Source organism: Spermophilus citellus, assembly GCF_964194105.1.
Source record: "Spermophilus citellus genome assembly, chromosome: X".
Lineage (NCBI taxonomy): Eukaryota > Metazoa > Chordata > Mammalia > Rodentia > Sciuridae > Spermophilus > Spermophilus citellus.
Window position 1 is genome coordinate 120,537,500 of NC_138190.1, and position 20,605 is coordinate 120,558,104.

Sequence of the window (20,605 nt, forward strand, 5' to 3'; positions counted from 1 at the left end):
TTCTCACACTATTAATCTGTTCTTCCGGTTCTTCCTCAATCTAGAACTTTAAGGATACTGACCTGAAAGGGCTGAAGCTAATCTGTAATCATTCTTTGAACCAATAACTACTTATCCTCCAGGGCCCTAAAGTCCATAATATTCACCCCCCAAGGTCCTTAAGATCAGAGAACCTATGAACAGATTCATTTTCTTCAAGTCAAGGCTGCTCTCCTCTCAGCCACCTAACATGATGACTATGATATCATTATCTCAAGTTCTGACCATATGAGCAAATGCTTAACAGGACCACAGTAAATTTTCTGTAAGTTCTTTTTAATTTCCCCTTCAATTTTAATAAAAAGCCCAACCATTTCTAACTCTTGTCCTCAGTATCTCAGAGGTCACATCAGCACATCAAGTTACAACAGAGTCCTGCTTTCAGGTTACTACAGCTCTCACACTCCCTTCACCTCACATGAAAGTTATTATGTGAACCTGGAAATTACAGCACCCTTAAAACTCTTAACATATTAGAAAGACAACATAGAAAAATCACTTCTCTGAACCTTATTTTCCTCATCTACATACCTACCTTACAAAAGATGCTATGAGGATTAAAATTAAATTAAATGGTTAATACAATACCTAAAACATACAAGGTGCTCCAAAAATAGCACCTACATCATCAGCATCATCGTTATCATCATCATCATTACAGATAGCTCACATTCTTATTCCTATTCTCCTACCTTGGTCTGGGGTCACCCTTGGATTGTATTTTATTTTCTGCCAAGGGTTGGGGTGGGTGAGTGAGGGGGCAGGTGAGGGAAATTCTCTTTCCAACTGTGCCATCCTAATCTTGCTTGTAAAAATGGGCTGGATAAGCTAAAAGAAATTTCCCAAGAGAACCAAACATCATCTTAATGAATTCATGTTACCAATAAAAAGTAATGACTTGGGCTGGGTTTGTGGCTCAGCAGTAGAACGCTCGCCTAGCACATGCAAGGCACTGGATTCAATCCTCAGCACCATGTAAAAAAAATAAATAAATAAAATGAAGGTGGGCTGGGGATGTGGCTCAAGCGGTAGCACGCTCGCCTGGCATGTGTGCTGCCCGGGTTCGATCCTCAGCACCACATACCAACAAAGATGTTGTGTCCGCCGAGAACTAAAAAATAGATATTAAAAATTCTCTCTCTCTCTCTCTCTCTCTCTCTCTCTCTCTCCTCTCTCACTCTCTTTAAAAAAAATCTATAAAAAAAAATAATAAAAAAAATAAAATAAAATAAAATGAAGGTATTGTGTGTGTGTGTGTGTATAGTGTGTGTGCATATATGTATATACACACACACATATATACAATGACTTGTAACAATAATTCATATCACTAAATAACTATGAAGGGAAACTATATGCTAATAAAGTTAATAAAGACATTACTAGAACAAGTAAGCTGTTAATTGATTACAAACTATGCTCTTGATGTTTTTGTTTGTTTTGGTGTGGTGGTGGTAGTGGAGATTGAGCCCAAGGGGCATTCTACCAGTGAACTACAGTCCCACCCACTTTTATCTTTTATATTTTAAGACAAGGTCTAAGTTGCTAGGGCTGGCCTCAAACTTGTAATCCTCCTGGCCTTGGTCTCCTGAGTAGCTGGGATTTCAGCAGGGCACCACGATGACCAGACACCTACCACTATTATTAAGAAACAACAGCTTTCACAAAACATCACCTACAAATCAGTCTTTTAGTCTTACAAATATATTGTAAAAAAAAAAAAATCAAAATTGAAACTTGTTTCATACTATACTTCCTTATAAACAAAATATCTTTAGTACCTATTTTAAAAATTAAGTTTCAAAGGTTTTCTATTTGGCATCAATCAATCAATCCACCTGAGAGCAGGAACATGTACTTTATCTTCCAAAAAGGACAGTTTTGAGATTGAAAGAAGGCACTATCGATAATCATACCAGGAAAAATAAAACTAAAACACATGGTCGCACCATCAATGGTTTGTTCTTTTCATTTATCACTCACAGTCCACATATAATTTGACCTGTTCCCAACATAACCACTATTATGAAATTTGAAACATCCCAAAGGATCAAGCACAGGCATTTATATATTTGTTGAGATCAAATTCTGGACTCTCAGTGAAACATTTAATTTACCTAATTCTAGGGATTAAGATTAATGAGCTAAAATATTCATTACAGCTTGACAAACTCTCAGAGGATATCTTGTTTTACAGTGATTATCATAATGTCTAGAAATGTTTCCATTTGATTCAAAGTTTTAGGAAAGCACAAAAGTGATGGGGGAAACAGTGTTCAAAGCTATTTTATTGTGAATCTAAAATTAGAAAAAAAAATTGTAATCCACACTATTTTTTAAGTCTGTGCTTCCCATAGAGGGACACTACTTTTTGTTCTAAATCAAAGAAATATTCCTTTTTATTCCTGCATGAATTCTTATTTATTCTGGACAAATAAAGAAGTTGCTATTTCCAAAGCAGGTTACTCATCCTCAAAAGTTCTTTTTGATTACTTAGGCTCTTTTTGCTCGTTCTAAAACTAAGAAGAATTAAAAGAGTTCAACAACAAAGTAAATATCTTGAATGTCCTAAGATTTTGACATCATTCACTGAAAACCTATTTGGCATAAATCAATTAAGTGACATTAATTATTTGGTTACTAACCTTTCAATAACTGACAAGCTAAATGTTGGAAAACTTGGCTGTTTTTACCTGAAATAATTTAGCTTAAATTTATATGAATATGTTAAACACTCAAAAATTTTGAATTATATTTTAAAACTATAAAGTGATTGTACCAACATTTGTCTCAAAATACTATATTCTCTACAAAGTAAAAAAAAAATTGCTTTAGATTTGTAGAAACTTTTGAACACTTGTAAAATCTTTATTTTGAAAAAAACATTTTATTTAACATTAATTTATCAAACAACATACATTACAGGTGAAATAAAGATTTTATACCTACCTAATATGCAGAATACATCAGCAAGAATGGAAGGCATATCCTCACGAAATTCCTAATTTTAAAAATATATTTACAATAAATACCAGAGTAATACACAACAAGTATTATGGTCTCAGAATAGCAGTACTCTTCAGTTTATTTTCTGCCAAGGGTTGGGGTGGGTGAGTGAGGGGGCAGGTGAGGGAAATTCTCTTTCCAACTGTGCCATCCTAATCTTGCTTGTAAAAATGGGCTGGATAAGCTAAAAGAAATTTCCCAAGAGAACCAAACATCATCTTAATGAATTCCATGTTACCAATAAAAAGCAATGACTTGGGCTGGGGTTGTGGCTCAGCAGTAGAGTGTTCACCAAGCACGTGCAAGGTGCTGGGTTCGATCCTCAGTACCACATAAAAATAAATAAATAAAATAAAGGTATTGTGTCCAACTACAACCTAAAAAAAATTTTAAAAAGATACCTGAACAAGTACCTCAGGTAAGCAATGAAATTTAGAGTACCTCATACCTACCTAAAGCAGAACTGTTAAGAATGATACATTTTTTTATCCAAACTTTAAATGTTGTTGTGCTCATGCCTGAGTCAACACTTGATCTATGCAAAAATCATAGTGATTCAAGCTGGCTCAGTGGCACACACCTGTAATCCCAGCAGCTCAGGAAGCTGAGGCAGGAGGATCACAAGTTCAAAGCCAGCCTCAGCAACTATGAGGCACTAAGCAACTCTGTGAGACCCTGTCTCTAAATAAAATACAAAGTAGGGCTAGGGATGTGGCTCAGTGGTTAAATGCCCCTGAGTTCAATCCCCAGTATGAAAAAAAAAAATCATAGTGATTCAGAACATAAAAAAATCTAAAAACAATATAAAACTAATTAACAGAACTCAAAATTCTCTGAAGATGAAAATAATTATCAAAAACTATATTTTCTTTATACACTCAAATCCTCTGCTTCTGAATGAAAAAAAAAAAAAACATAAGCATTATTCTGTATTTGTCTCCTGACTTCCTACTTCCATGATCAATTTTAGAACCATTTGCCAACCAAGGACCATGGTTCAATTATACCAATTATAGTTTGCTAGCACTACAGTAACTCCAAAATTAGCATATTTTCAGACACTATAATAAAGAAATTCTAAAGAAAACCAAGCAACTGCAAGGAGACACACAAAATACATTTCTGTGGCTAAGACACTGGACCCTGTGTAGTGCTATGAGAGCCAGGACAAAGACAATCAGCTGTAAAAGTATACACAAAGATATCACTAAATAATCAAAAAGAAAGTAGACACTAAGTCCAAGCACACATACGCAACACTTACTTGGACTATTTACTATTATTAAATGGGAAAATAGTTATATTCCATAAACACACTAAAACTTATATCAATGTCCAATTTACAGAATGATATCACCTTCATGGTCAACCCAATTTAGTGAAGTTTCTCAAGGGCTATGAATTCTTAACTATATTTATTTGATTGCCAAGTACTAAGGCTACCTGAAGACCAAAAATGAATCAATGCAAGAATTTTCAGACATGGAATGTTGGTTGTTTAAAAACAATACCATTTCAACTGGGTGAGGTAGCACACATCTGTAATCCCAGTTACTCAGGAGGCTGAGGCAAGAGGACTGCAAGTTCAAAGCCAGCCTTAGCAATTTAGCAAGGCCCTGTCTCAAAATAAAATTTTAAAGGGGAGGGGGTGTGCTAGGGATGTTGCTCAGTGGAGGAGCATTTATCTAGCATGCACAAAGCCCTGGGTTCAGCCTCTAGTATGGCAAAATAAAAAATCAAGAGACCATTCCAACATAGATTCTGCAGGTATCAGCTGCAGACAATCTGGGTATAAGAGAAATATCAAAGCCATACCACTCAAAACACAACAAAGAATGGGGGGGGACCACAATGGCTACGCTTAGAATTTCCTAAAGAATTGTGTACAACTACAATGCACCAATGGAAAAATGGATGGGGGGATTTCCTTAAGAGTATTCCAGGAAAGCACAAAAATCATACAAAAGAGATAGTCTCCCAAAACAGAAAAAGGCTTCAGAAGCTTAAATCAACAAAACAAGTGAAATTCATACTGAGACAAAAAGCCCCAGATTCCCAACTCAATATAAAAGCTGTTCTGAACTGGACAAGTATTTTTATTTGTAAAAGTCTAAAAATCAACCTAAGTAGCAACAGACTAACATGCCAATTGTAAAACTTGAATCATAGGTATTGGGTTCAATAAACCCCTCTTATACTTTGACAGCCAATCTTCCAGTTCAAATACAAACTATCATGTAAAGCATCTGGTCTGAATCTTTTTTTTTTGTTGTTTTGTTTTGTTTTGTTGGCTGTAGATGGACACAGTACTTTATTTTACTTATTCAATTTTTTAATGTAGTGCTGAGGATCGAACTCAGTGCCTCACATGTGCTAGGCAAGCACCCTACCACTGAGCCATAATCCCAGCCCATTCTGGTCTAAATCTAACTTTAACTCTAGAAATAGAATTAGCTAACTAAAGGTTTAAAAAAATCTAATATTTTCTAAAACAAACAGCAAGCAGGTGAAAACCAGAAATACATGTTAGAGCCATGGAACCATAATTTAAAATAATTTAATACTCAATTTTAAAAATAGTTAATTTTTAAACTTAACTGCAAACCAAAAAACAGCTCATTATACTTTAATTAGGAGAAAATATTTTAGCCAACTTATTATTTACAGCAGCACTTTTCATTAAGGATACCTAGACTTTGTTATAGTGCACTTTTTTGCTCTTCCAATTTCCCTAACATTTTCTGCATTATTTACAACCAGACAGAAAGATTAAAATATGTTTATTGCTGTCTAGCAAAAATAGCTTACCAATATTACCTTAAAAAACGAACTACTATAATTTTGAGTAAAATGAAACCTAAACTACATACACTTAAAAGATCTTTGTATCAGCTGGGCATGGTGACACACCCAGGCCTGTAATCCCAGTGATTTGGGAGGCTGAGGCAGGAGGACTGCAAGTTCAAAGGCGGCCCTAAGCAATTTTAGCAAGACCCTGTCTCAAAAAAACTTTTTTTTAAAGGGATGGGGATGTGGCTCAGTGGCTAAGCACCCCTGGGTTCAGTCCCTGGAAAGATCTTTATATTAAACTCAAAAGGAGATATGCAACAATTAAGTTTTAAACATAGATATACTTACACTAATGTCATTAAGAACATTAGATGCCTGTTCGTGCTTTAGATTTCCTTTAATGACATGGTATGACAACTCATAGAGAGCTTGCTGGAAATCTGTTAAACACAAAAGAAATAGTTGAAGGACACAGTCTTCTGAACATGATAGGCAGACTTTTGGGGTAAATCGATACATTTCCTACATCTCAGAATTACTATAAACATCAATAATAAAAAGAAAAATATACTTCTAATGTTTTTATCTAGTAGTTTATACTTTCATTTTTTACAAAAATCCAATGCTAATGTGTTCTTCATCTTTTACTTATGTCTACAGACTCCACATATTTACATCAACTGTGCATACTGTTTGGTATTTTGATTCCCCTACAACACTTCTAAAAACATTTATTCATGCTACTGTAAGGGGGCAAATAGATGAGGATGGTGGGAACATGAGGTTAAGAAAATAATTCTATAAAATAAGCCCCCTGTACTAACTCCCCACAGGCTTTCTTTGCCAAAAAGCAATCTGCCTACAGCCCCACCTAGCCTGAGGGGACAGGAAATGTCACATTCCTCAACTAACTCAGGCAGGGGGCAGAAGGCCTGGCATTAAGTATAGATAATGAAAGATGGGGGTGGAGAAAGGATGATGGCTGGTTATCACTGGGTGGCTAAAAGCTAACCACTGGGATCACACTTCCCAGATCTAACACCTCCTCACCTCCAGGGATCCAATTTCCCAGCACAATGGATTACACCAGTGCTACTCCTTCTTGCCCTTAGGCACAAACAAGGAGAAAAGAGAGAAGGTGGGGGGAGACTCTGGGGTCTATAACAGAGCAAGACACACCCACATCCATAAAAATTGCAACAGCCCCATTTCCTGAAAAAAAAAAAAAATCTTTTGTTTTTGGAGTGGACGCCTTCTGCTGGCCATCTTCAGTTCCACACACTAAAAACTTTACCTCTTTCTAACCACTAAAATCAGGAAAACAAGCACCTCTAAAAACACTTATATAAAATAAATCCTGTTATAATTCCCTTTTGAGGGAAATCATAATTTTTCAGGGCAAAACAGCAAAGAATGAAATATTTAAAAATCTTCTCTCCTGGTATGACTACTATTTACAAAACAGGGACATGACAGATATCAAAGCATGTATCAATCTCCTTTTTACCAATAAAAACATGATTTTACAATGAAATAAATTTGTCCATTAAATCATTTGCTAAATAAATATAACTAAATTACTCCAATTCTCTATGAGAAATCATTACATATATTCTGCCTTTTTACAACTATGCCTTCATAGTGCTTATAACTATATTTTAAAACAGAAAATGCCAGGCATGGTGGTACATGCCTGTAATCCCAGCAGCTCCAGAGGCTGAGTTCAAAGCCAGCCTCAGCCAAAGCGAAGCACTAAGCAACTCAGTGAGACCCTGTTGCTAAATAAAATACAAAAAAGGGATGAGGATGGGCTCAGTGGTTGAGTGTCCCTGAGTTCAATCCCCAGTACCAAAAAGGAAAAATTTCTACCTGTTGGTACGGTAGGAACATGACATCAATTTCATGCCTTCCATTTTTATTAATAAAACATCTTACCACCCACAATATTTATTTCAAATTATCCAGACAGCTACGATTTGGGTAAGAGGTTTACTGGGGAACTGAACCCAGCCAGAGGTTTTTGTTGTTTTTTTTTTTTTTTTTAACTGAGCGACATCCCCAACCCTTTTTATTTCTTATTTTGAGTCAAGATCTCACTAAGTTGTTTAGAGCCTCGCTGAGTTGCTAAAGCTGGCCTTGAACTTGTGATCCTCCTGTCTTAGCCTCCAGAATCCCTGGGATTACTGGTATACACCAAGGTGCCTAGCTAAAAAATATTGTTTTAATAAAAGCAATCACTCAGAAGGACAAAACAGCTGATTATCATAAGCTATGATCCAATAAGAGTTATGTCCCCTAAAGATCATGGGGGCTCAGGGAATTCTCTTTATCACAGAGAAAAATTTAAAAAGGGATAACAAATGGGGTCATCTTGCTAACACTGATAGGACATAAAAACATTCACATTATAATCAGTTAAGTAGCAAAGATAGTCCCCAATTCACAAGTTTTCTAAATGCTTATTTAAAAGTGGTTAGGAACTCCCATTGTGTTTATCTAGAGTAATAGTAAGTGATATTTTAAGTCAACCAGGCTAATCACACAAAAGCATGTAAAATCTATACTGGAGTCAAAAAGAAAACTTTACAATGGTGGGAGAAATTTATGTTTTTTGTTTTTTAAGAGAGAGAGAAAATTTTTTAATATTTATTTTTTAGTTTTTCGGTGGACACAACATCTATATTTTAGTTTTATGTGGTGCTGAGGATCAAACCCAGGGCCCCTCGATGACAGGCGAGCGCGCTCCTGCTTGAGCCACATCCCCAGCCCGGGAGAAATTTATAATTACACACACACACAAAAATTAACAGAACACTTTGTATGCCATTAGTGTTATGTTCTAGCCAAGAAGTTGCCTACATTTTGCCCGTGTCCTGAGACTTTCTGTGGGGCTGATTTTAAAAGTGATGGACTAATTCTTAATCTGACATAAGAAATTTCTAGGCAGGATATTATTTAGGCAGTGGCATTGGTATTGCTGGAGGCTTTTAGCCAAGTTTATTGCAATATTCAGGAACACAACGCACAACGAAAAGATTTGAAAACCCTGGACTTGAAAGGTGGGAGTAAAACTGGATCTAAGGAAGGAAGTAACAGTTGTTAAAGATATCAGGGCCACTAAAGAATGTTAAAAACTCTGCCCAGAGACCAAAAGAAAGATGGCTTGAGGGCATCACAGGAATTAGCAAGACCACATCCATCTTAGACTCAAGAGAGTTTAAGAAAAAAATGAATCTATAGGTAAATGGCAGAAAGATCAATAGAAGAAAGGGAGCAGAGGTGGGTAGAAGGAAGGGGAAGGAGAGGTACTGGGGTCTGAATTAGAACAAGACATATTCCATGTTTGTATAATTATGTCAAAATGGATTTTACTATTGCCTGGTATAAAGGCACACACTTGTAATCCCAGCAGCTCAGATGTGCTCCAGATGGTGGACACAGAACTGCAGGACTTGTTTGCCCAACTGGATTTTGGTCTTGTTTTGGTCCCATCCCTTCTTTCTATGCCCCCCTTTTTTCTAAATAGAAATGTAACTTTGTACCTTTACATATATGACACCAATAAATTGATTTTGATTTTTTCTAAGGAGCTCACAATACAAGTCTGCCCCGAGACTAAGAGACTTTGGACTTGAACTTTTGGGCAATGCTTAAAGTGCATTGAGACTATAGGAACTCTTGGAAACAGACTAACTGTACTTTGCATTGTGAGATAAGTCTGTACTTCTGGGGGCCAGAGGTAGAACATTATGGTTTAAGATATAAGGTGTCCCCCAAGAGCTTATGTGTAAGAGCATTCAGAAGTGAACTGAATGGGTTCTGTCTCACCTAGATCCCTGAGGAATGGAGCCAACTGTCTATCAACTGAGTCGTCTGAAACCATGAGCCGCCAAATAAACATTTCCTCTTCTAAAATTGTTCCTATCTGTGTTTTTAGTCACAGCAACGAAAAAGATGACTAAAACAACACCAGTTCTTGGTTATGTCTAATGTCACTAGTACTATTCATGATTATAAGCCATCATCACATTGTTGTTTTACTGGTGAAGGTCAGGTTAATTTAGAAAAGGAACAAGCAATGTGTACCTGAAATGAAATTAACAGCCTGCCTGAAATGAAATTAATTCAAGGGAGGGATAGAAATGAAAGGTCAAAGGGAACACTACACAAACTTAATAACCCAGAACAGCAACAAAGACAATTCCAAAGAAATGGCATTCACTCAGTTTTCTACATGGACTACCAAATGGGGACCTCAGACCGGAGCCTAACTATTGGCAGAGATCAGCCAAAATGCACATGTGTTGAAAAAGCAAACAGGGTTAAAAAAAGAGCACTCACTGGCTGTTCAGCCAATGAGGCCACATACATAACTATTTTTGGTTTCACACATGAATAAAAATAACCATAAAAATTAACAATGATCCAACAGTTATTAAAGATCTACAGTCCCACTTAAAACTGAAAGAATAGTAATGCTGTGTTATATTAACATCATGGGTTGTTTTTTTCTTTCTTTTTTTTTTTTTTTTTGGTTTTGTTTTTTAAGGACTTTCTTATCCATCAAGGTTTCAAGCAAAAATCAAAGTTAACTGAGAAGTTAGAAAGTGATTTTAAGTGTGGGGGAGACAAAAATTAAGTATCCAAGTGTTTTTGTAATGCTGGGCTTGAACCCAGGGCTTCAAACATGTTAGGCAAGCACTTCATCACTGAGCTACACCCCCAAATGATTTTATGAAGAAATATTTTTATACATCCTTAATTTCTGGCAGTCAACTGACTTACTCAAACAAGAACATGTTACCTTAACCACAAAAGTCTTTATGAGTGATCATACAATCTTTTTTTTCTTTCAGTGCTTGGGATTAACCCTGAGCCTCACGATTGTAAGGGAAGTGCTCTATTGCTAAGCTAAACTGCCAGTCCTTAATTATACAATTTTATAAGTAGGATAAACAAGTTAATAATATTAGGGGGTGGGGGTTGTACGCTAAGGACGTTAAATCAAAAATGGCTCTTTGATTTGTTAAAAAAAAATACTTTCCACTAAAGCATATAAACATTCCTTTTTTCTGGGGAGGTGGGGGGTGGGGACTGAAGTCGGGGTACTCAACCATTGAGCCACATCCCCAGCCCTATTTTGTATTTTGTTTAGAGACTGAGTTGCTTAGTGCCTTGCTTTTGCTGTGGCTGGCTTTGAACTTGCAATCTTCCTGTCTCAGCTTCCCCAGCCACTGGGATTACAGGCTTGCACCACTACACCCAGCTAAATGTTCTTTAAAAAGTATATCCTGTTATGTTAAGGTAATATTTAATTTTTTATAAAAATGAAAGTAAACATTTATTGGAAAACATTCTGTCCTAATCTTCTACTCACAAAAATCATAATTTAAATAACCAAAATAAATTTTACATATTGATTTTTAAAAATAGAATGTTGGTTGTAAAAGTATTTTTTCATACTAAAAACACTGTGGGTTTTATGCTCAACAAAAGCTACATGTGAAAAATGCTTAAAACTTAATTGATACAATTGCTTTTATTCTTGCCCCTCCTTTGCCAAATCCAATACCTATTTTTAAATTAATAAATGTTTAATAGTAAAATCCTTCAAAATTCAAATCTACATCCAATTTAATTATATAACATTTTACATAATAAATCATATTTGTGTGATATGCAGTAAACAACTCCTTTGCTTTTCATGTTTTCCATGACAACTGCCTTTAACAAGATCCCCAGGTACCACCTGAACATAATCAGCTTTAGTAAAAACACTGAACTCAGGAAATTTTCTAGTACAAACAAAAACAGTTTTTCTTTCCAGACTAGTTTTTTCTCAACTTTATGATTGGTACAGCTAACTGCTAAAATTTAACTAAATATACAAAGTCCCAATTATAAAAATTAGTTAACAGCATATGACTATAATGCAGGTCAAATACAAGATGTATACTCTTACTATAATTTTAATCCTGAGTGTAATGTATTCATATAAATGCTTTACATAATGTGGACTCTTATACATTTGGTTTTCATATATAAAAATTAATGGAAAGCAGGATAGTTACAAATTTTAATCAAGCCAAAAACGACAGCTATGAAACTTTTTAAAATCTTACCTCTATAAGTCGAACTATCATGGCTTTTATTTTCACTGAGAATCCGGCATAAATGCAAACTAGAATAAAACAGAAAAAAAAATCTGTATCAATTTCCAATCCTAACACTAGAAGAGTCTTATAAATCAAGTTATATCAGTTAAAAAATATATGGAACTGGATGTAGTGGTTCACGCCTGTAATCCCAGCTACTCAGGAGACTAAAGCAGGAGGATCAAGGGCAGCCTCAGCTACTTACAGAGACCCTGTCTCAAAATAAAAACAAAACGGGCAGTGGATTTAGTTCAGTGTATATAGAGTGTTTCTGGGGTGGGGTTCAATCTCCAATACTGCAGGAGAGAGAAAATAGAAAGATTAGGGCAAAAGCAGCATTTGAACAAATGATAAGAAACAATTCAGTTTTCCAGAACTGAAGCAAAATCTACATCTGGGAATATAATAGTTAAGATACAGAAAACCAAAGACAAAATTTTTCAAGCACCTAAAGGATAAAAGACAAGATTATATCATCATTAGAGGACTTCATAGAGTAAAAAATTAAAAAAAAAAAAACTAAATGCCAGAGATAGTGAAGATAGAGATAGTGGAAATTCACGGTGCAGAAACAAAGTATGTGCAAATGTGAATTCTATACCCAAAGAAAATAGTTCCAAAAAAAGGCAAACTAAAGACTGAACTTCAGTCAGTCACAAAGGCATATATCTATAATCCCAGAGACTCAGGCAGGATGATCAAAAGTCCAAGGCCACTGCATTTTGGGATCAAATTCTTACCATACACACATCAGATAGAGCATTAATCTCTAGGATATATAAACACAAAAATCTTAACACCAAAAAAAAAATACTTCTCAGAAGATATACAATCAGTCAACAAATATATGAAAAAATGATCAACATCTCTAGCAATTAGAGAAATGCAAATCAAAACTACTCCTCTAAGATTTCATCTCACTCCAGTCAGAATGGCAGCTATTAAGAATACAAACAACAATACATGTTAGCAAGGATGTGGGGGAAAAGGCACACTCATGCATTGCTGATAGGACTGAAAATTGGCGTAGCCAGTATGGAAAGCAGTATGGAGAATCCTTGGAAACCTGAGAATGGAGCCACCATTTGACCCAGCTATCCCACTCCTTGGTCTATACCCGAAGGACTTAAAAACAGTATACTACAGGGACACAGCCACATCAATGTTTACTGCACCACAATTCACAATAGCTAAACTGTGGAACCAACCTAGATGCCCTTCAGTAGATGAATGGATCAAGAAAATGTGTTATATATACACAATGGAATATTATTCAGCATTAAGAGAGAACAAAATCATGGCATTCGCAGGTAAATGGATGGAGTTGGAGAAGATAATGCAAAGTGAAGTTAGCCAAACCCAAAAAACCAAATGCTTTCTCTGATTTAAGGCTGATGATTCATAATGTGGTGGGAGTGGGGGCCATGGGAGGATTAGATGTACTCTAGATAGGGCAAAGGGGAAAGGGGGAGGAAGGAAGGTAGGGAGCATGGGAGTAGGAAAGATGGTGGAATGAGATGGACATCATTACCTAAGTACATGTATGAAGACACAAATGGTGTGACTCTACTTTGTGTACAACAAGAGATACGAAAAATTGTGCTCTATATGTGTAATATGAATTGTAATGCATTCTGCTGTCATATATAACAAATTAAAATGAAAAAAAAGTCCAAGGCCAGCCTCAGCAACTTTGTGAGACCCTAACTCAAAATTTAAAAGAGGCTGGGAATGTAGCTCAGCAGCAATATGCCCCTGGGTTTAATTTCTAGTTAAAAAAAAAAAAAGATCAAACTTCAAAAAACCAAAACAGAGTTTACGCATTAAATGAAATGCTTAAGGAACTTCCCCACTCTTTTTTTTTGCAGCGCTGGGTCTCACAAACAGGTCTCCAGAAAGCTAGGCAAGCACACTAACTGAACTACCGATCCACCTCCAAGCCCTAAGGATATTATTTAGGCAGGATAATAAAGACTCCAGATAGAACCTTAGAGTTACAGTAAAAAGTGATGAGGAAAAATAATAAACATATAGGTAATTCTAAATGAATGTTGTTATCATCATCATCATCATGGTATTTAAATATATACAGTATTAAATATATATAGTTAGAAAAATAATACCAAAATATATCAAGACTAAATTAAACTTATCCCAAACACACAAGGTTCTTTCAAAGTAATTTACACCACTGTTTTCTAATTGTCTTTTTTTGTGTTTTTCCCCCCACATTATGGGGTTAGGAATGTAGCTCAGTGGTAAAGCACTTGTGCAAGGCCCTGGGTTCAATCCCTAGCACAGCAAAAAAGGAAGTAAAATCATATAATAGTTCAAAAGAAGCATGAAAAGCATTAGACAGGGGTTGGGGATCTAGTTCAGTGGCAGAACACTTGCCTAATATGCATGATGCCTGGATTTGCTCCCCAGCACCATGAGAAAAATATATATATAACAAAAGTCACTATTCATTCATTTTTTAATAATTTTTTAAAGTCTCTTAGGTGAACAATAGAAGGGAATTTATTTAATTCAATGAAGTAGCAGTTCTGAGCATGTGCTTCAACAAACCCAATCTCTGAGTTTCTCTGGAGATCTGCAATGTCAAACTTAAATTCATAATAATACCCAGACATCATTTTCCTTTATTGCTGTACAGATATTTTCATTAATAACCCAAGAGCAGTGAATGGTAAGACTGCTGGGTGCCTAGGCACATACCAAGACAGTAGCACCAAACTGTCTTATTGACTTCTTCATGGTCAAGAACTCAAAGCAAATAAAAAAAAAAAAAAAAAAAAAAAAAAAAGGCCAATCTAAAGATGTCACCAGTCAGTTTATTTCAGAATTTCCTTGGGGCTGGGGGTGTAATTCAGTAGTAGAGCAGTAAAGCACCTGTCTGGCATGCACAAAACCCTGGATTTGGACCCGAGTACCACAAAAGAATAAAATGAACTTGCATACAATTTCAATGTGGCTAGTGAGGCCTAGCTAGCCCTAAACTGTGTTGTTTGTTTGGGGGTTTGGGTTTTCTTTTTTCCTTTTTGTGTACCAAGGATTGAACCCAGGGGTGCTGAACCAAAGAACATTCCCCAGCGCCCCCCCCCACCCTTTTGAGACAGAGTCCAAGTTGCCCACGGCCTTGCTAAATTGCTAAGGGTAGCCTTAAACTCACAATCCTGCCTCAGCCTCCCCAGTCACGATTATAGGAGTACACCACCATGCCCAGCCCAAATCTAATTTTAATTTTTAATTAAGAAAAAACAAATAAATGCCCTTGATGGGACTGATGTCAGCAATAACAGACTGGGAATCCCCAAAACTTCCTCCCTCCTATTAAAACATCCATTCAACAACACAAAAAACAATTCCCTTTATGAGGAATCTAGACACCAATTGAAAGACTCCTGTACCCAAGGCAAGTACAAAATCAGTCACATTGAAGCCAGCAAGAAAGTTCAGGGGATGTTCTCACCAGAGTTGCTCCCCACCCCACCCCAGCACAGTTATCATGTGATCAGGCAAAAGCTCCAACACCTGAAGTCTCCCAAGGGAGAAAAACAGAAGACTGGACTCTATGTCCAAAGTGCTGAGCATTCCACAAGAGTAAACCAAGGGAGGAGTTTCTATCTTGCCTGTATTGGAATACAGATGGATCTTAGTAGCCTGAGCTGGGCATCATGCTATAGCTCCATAGGACCAATTGCTTCTTCCTTAGGGAAAACAGAGTGGATAATATGTCCAACATTCCATCTTTTGCTGGAACTGCAGAAGGGACTGGGCTGTGACTGACCTGAATCAGGGTGCTAACAAGATCTGGCTTACTCAAGATGCAGGGAGTGGGGGGCACTGAGAACATAAAAGGGGGCTGGTAGGCATGATACTACTTCAAAGGACCAGTAGTATAATACATGAACACCAGACAGACCAAGACATCACAAACACCCCAAAACAAAAAGAAACCAGCAATTTTCTTACTATAATGTACAAACAAACACAAATCCAGAGAAGACATACCCACAGAAAAGGTTTGAGAGGCTCCCACAATTCCTCAGCTGGACTGATAAAAGTTCTCCCCTTTATAAAGTCAGTCCATAAGGAGTATAAGGACTAGGAAAGAAAATTTGCATATTTTCAAATGTGCAAATACCAATACAAAGCTACAAGGAACATGGAGAAACAGGAAGACATGGCCAAGGACCAAAATAAATCTGAGTTACCCAAGAAAGGATTCAAAATAACTATCATAACAATGTTCAACAAGCTCAGGAAAATGATGTATGAACAAAACAACAATTTCAACAAAGAGCAAATATTTTAAAAGAACCAGAGAGAAAGTCTGGAACTGAAGAATGCAAAAAACTGAACTAAACTGGGTGCAGTGGCGCAAACCCATAATCCCAGCAGCTCAGGAGGCTAAAACAGGGGGATCCAGAGTTCAAAGCCAACCTCAGCAACTTAGCAAAGCACTAAGCAACTCAGTGAGAGCCTGTCTCTAATAAAATACAAAACAGGGCTGGAGATGTGGCTCAATGGTTAAATGCCCCTGAGTTCAATTCCCAGAACAAAAAAAAAAAAAAAACGAACTAAAAAAATCCAGTAAAGGAGTTCACCAGCAGACGTTACCAAGCAGAAGAATCCATGAACTCAAAGACAGGTCAGAAATTATCCAGTCAGAGAACTGAAGTAGAAAAAAAGAATGAAAAAGAGTGAAAAGAACTTAACAGACTCCGGAACAATATTAAGTAAACCAATATATGCACCATGGGAGTTTCAGAAGAATGGACCATTACTTTGGTTGAAAACTTCCCAAATATGGATAACAGATATCCAGATTCAAGAAGCTCAAAGGATCCCAAATATGATAAACGCAAAAGGGTCCACACCAAGTCATATAATCAAATTCTCAAAAGTCAAGAACAGAAGACAGATATTAATAGTAGTATGAGAAAAGTATCACATATGAGGTAAACTCTATTAATAATAACAGTGAATTTCTCAGCAGACATTTTGCAGGTAGAAAAGTGGGATTAAGAAAAAATGACAACCATGAATACCATATTTGACAAAAAAAAATATCATTCAAAACTGAGATTTTCTCAGATTGAAAAAAAAAGCTGAGGAAGTTCATCAATAGTAGACCTGCCTTACAAGAAATACTAAAGGAAGTCTTTCAAGTGGAAATGAAAAGGCTGTAAAGAGCAACACAAAAGCATTTGAAAATATAACTCACTGGTAAAGGTATAAATACAGGATACTATAACCCTGAAACATAAATGATTTTTAATTCTAGTATAGACATTGAAAGACAAAAGTACAAATAAACTAACAAATATGTTAATGGAGACACATAAAAACATGTGACTTCTGACTAATAAAATGTGAGTGAGGAAAAGGTAAAAATAGGGGCTGGGGAGGTGGCTCAAGGGGTAGCGCGCTTGCCTGGCGTGCGTGCGGCCCGGGTTCGATCCTCAGCACCACATACCAACAAAGATGTTGTGTCCGCCGAGAACTAAAAAATAAATATTAAAAGTTCTCTCTCTCTCTCTCTCTCTCTCTCTCTCTCTCTCTCTCTCCTCTCTCACTCTCTCTTTAAAAAAAAAAAAAAAGAAAAGGTAAAAATATAGTTTCTGTGTGTAATTGAATACAATCTATTATCAGCTTAAAACAGGTTATGATGCTTTACATAAATCCCATGGTAACCAAAAAGAAAACATCTACAGAATATACACCCCCCAAAAATGAGAATGCAATCATAGCATGTTCAGTAGAAAAAAATTAAGACACAAAAGAAGACAGCCATGAGGAGAAAAAGAACTACAAGACAAAATACAACATAATGGCAACAGTAAGTCCTTTTCTGCCAATAACTAAATATAAATGGATTTAACTCCATGTCCAAAAGAAAGTAGCTAAATGGATTTTTTAAAATAATAAGATCCAACTATGTGCTATCTACAAGAAACTTATCTTAAATTTAAGGACAAAGATAACCTGAAAGCGGAAAAAAAAGAATAAAGGTATTCATGCACATGGTAACCAAAATAAGAGCATGAGTAGCTATACTTAAAATAAATTTTCACTCAAAACTGTCACAGGAGATACAGACACTATATAATAGTAAATTCACAAGAAAAATAATTATAAAAAATATATACACAACTATACCAGAGAACATAAATAAATGAAACAAACATGGCCAACAAAGGGTAAAAGCAACACAATAATAGGAAATCTCAATAATGTACAGAACATCCAGACAAAAGATTAATAAGGACACAGGATTTGAATGGTACAGAACAAGTGAACCTAACACATATACAGAACATTCCCCCAACAGGAGAAAATACACTCTTTTCTAGCATACCAAAAAAGAACAAGAAAAAGAAGGAAAGAAACTTTTTCCAAGACACAGCACATTAGAGCACAAAAAAATTAACAAATTAAAGAAGTATGAAATCATACCAAGTACCTTTTCCAGCCACAATGAAATAAAACTAGTTATCAATATTAGAATGAATACTGGCAAATTCACAATTATGTGAAAATTAAACAACAAAATCTTGACCAACCAATGGGTCTAAGGAAAAAAACAAAAGGGAAATAAGAAAATACTTTGAGACAACTAAAAAAAGCAACATAACAAAAATTATGAGAAGCAGCAAAAGCAGTACTAAGGAGGAAGTTTGTAGCAGTAAATGGCTACATTAGAAAGAAGTTCTCAAGGACTGGGGATCTAGCTTGGTGGTAGAGCACTAGCCCACCATGCTCTGAATTCAATCCCCAGCACCACTAGACGGTGGAGGGGATCAAATAACAACCTAATGCAAAACCTGAAGGAACTAGAAAATGACAAACTAAGCCCAAAGTTAACAAAAGGAAGGAAATACTAAAGATGAGAGCATAAACAAATGAAACTGAGAAGGGGGGCAATCAACAAATTTTTTGGTGGGAGAGGGGGTATTGGTGATTGAACTCAGGGGCACTTAACCACTGAGCCACATTCCCAACCCTACTTTGCATTTTATTTAAAGGCTGGGTCTCACTGAGTTGCTTAGTGCCTCACTTTTGTTGAGGGTGGCTTTGAACATGCTGCAATCCTCCTGGCTACTGGGATTACAGGTGTGCACCACCGTGCCCAGCAATCAAAAATTTAATTTTTTGAAAGATCCAGAAAATTGGCAAATCTTCAGCTATGCAAAAAAAGAACAAAGATTCAAATCACAAATGAAAGAGGAGACATTTATAACAAACATTACAGAAAAAAGATTATAAGAGACTACTATACTCTGACACCAAAATCAAACAAGAACATTAAAAGAAAATTACAATTGTTGGGGTTTTTTTTCTTTTTAATTGAATTCAGGGGCTCTCTACCACTGAGCCTCAGCCTCCCAAATCACTGGGATTATAGGCATGTGCCCAGTTTACAGTTCAGTATCTTTGATGAACACAAGACTCAAAAATCCTCAACAAAATACTAGTAAAGCAAATTCAACAGCACATTAAAGGGATCATTCATCGTGACCAAGTGGGATTTACCCCAGGAATGCAAGATGGTTCAACATATGAAAATCCATCAATATAATAAACCACACTAACAGAACAAAGAATAAAAATTATGCCTGGCCTGGTGGCACACACCTGTAATCCCAGCAGCTCATGAGGCTGGGGCAGAAGGAACAAGAGTTCAAAGCCAGCCACAGCAATTTAGCAAGGTCCTAAGGAACTCAGTGAGACCCTGTCTCAAAATTTAAAAAAAAAAAAATTAAAGACTTCTGGCTGGGGTAGAGCGCTCACTGTATGAGGCCCTGGGTTAGATCCTCAGCACCACATTAAAATAAATAAATAAAATAGAGATATTGTGCCCAACTACAACTAAAAAATAAATAAATATTTAAAAAAATTAAAGACTGAGGATGTGGCTCAGTGGTTAAAAGCCCCTGGGTTCAATCTCGGGTACTTCAAAAAATAATAAAAATTATAAAATCATCTCAATAAATGCAGAAAGTCTTTGAACAAAACAACACTTTCATGATAAAAACTAGGAACAGAAGGCCATTACCTCAACATAATAAAACCATATATGGAAAGCTCACTGTTAACATTCTATCCAATGGTGAAAAACTGAAAGCTTTTCCTATAAGACCAGGAACATAACATGAATGCCCATACTCACTACTTTTATTCAACAGAGCAATTAGAAAATAAATAAAAGGCATCCAAACCAGAAAAGACAATGTAAAATTATCTCTCTTCACAGATAGTATGATCTTCTCTGTAGAAAACCTTAAAAAGATTCTACCCAGGGGAGATGGACCCCAAATATAAAACAGCCAGCAAACCTCCCCAACCTCAAACATAGATGGGGACGATCTGTGTTTCATTGACATGATCATCTAGCTTCACTGTTATCCCACAACTTGGATTAGAAGATGTAATGTGGCAGGTAGAGACTTTAAACAATTATACTCAAATTGCCCTCCATAAGGTTGAGGAAAGTATCTCTCTCCTTAACACTGAAATAACACTTATGAGGAAGGCCATCTTACAAAACCGGATGGCTTTAGATGTCCTCACTGCTGCTCAAGGCGGTACTTGTGCCATTATTAAAACTG

The 20,605-nt window shown here is 36.2% G+C and overlaps 1 protein-coding gene across 5 annotated transcripts in view; it reads right to left on the reverse strand.

Moving 5' to 3' along the window:
* Positions 1 to 20,605, reverse strand: part of THOC2 (THO complex subunit 2) — a 118,364-nt gene that overhangs the window by 84,399 nt on the left and 13,360 nt on the right. For all 5 annotated transcript variants that reach the window (XM_081277144.1, XM_081277141.1, XM_081277143.1 and 2 more), the window contains exons 2-4: positions 11,958 to 12,016; positions 6,184 to 6,275; positions 2,989 to 3,040 (exon numbers count right to left, since the gene is read on the reverse strand). In XM_081277144.1, the coding sequence (XP_081133270.1) occupies positions 2,989 to 3,040; positions 6,184 to 6,275; positions 11,958 to 12,016 (203 nt within the window). The remainder of the gene's footprint in view (positions 1 to 2,988; positions 3,041 to 6,183; positions 6,276 to 11,957; positions 12,017 to 20,605) is intronic.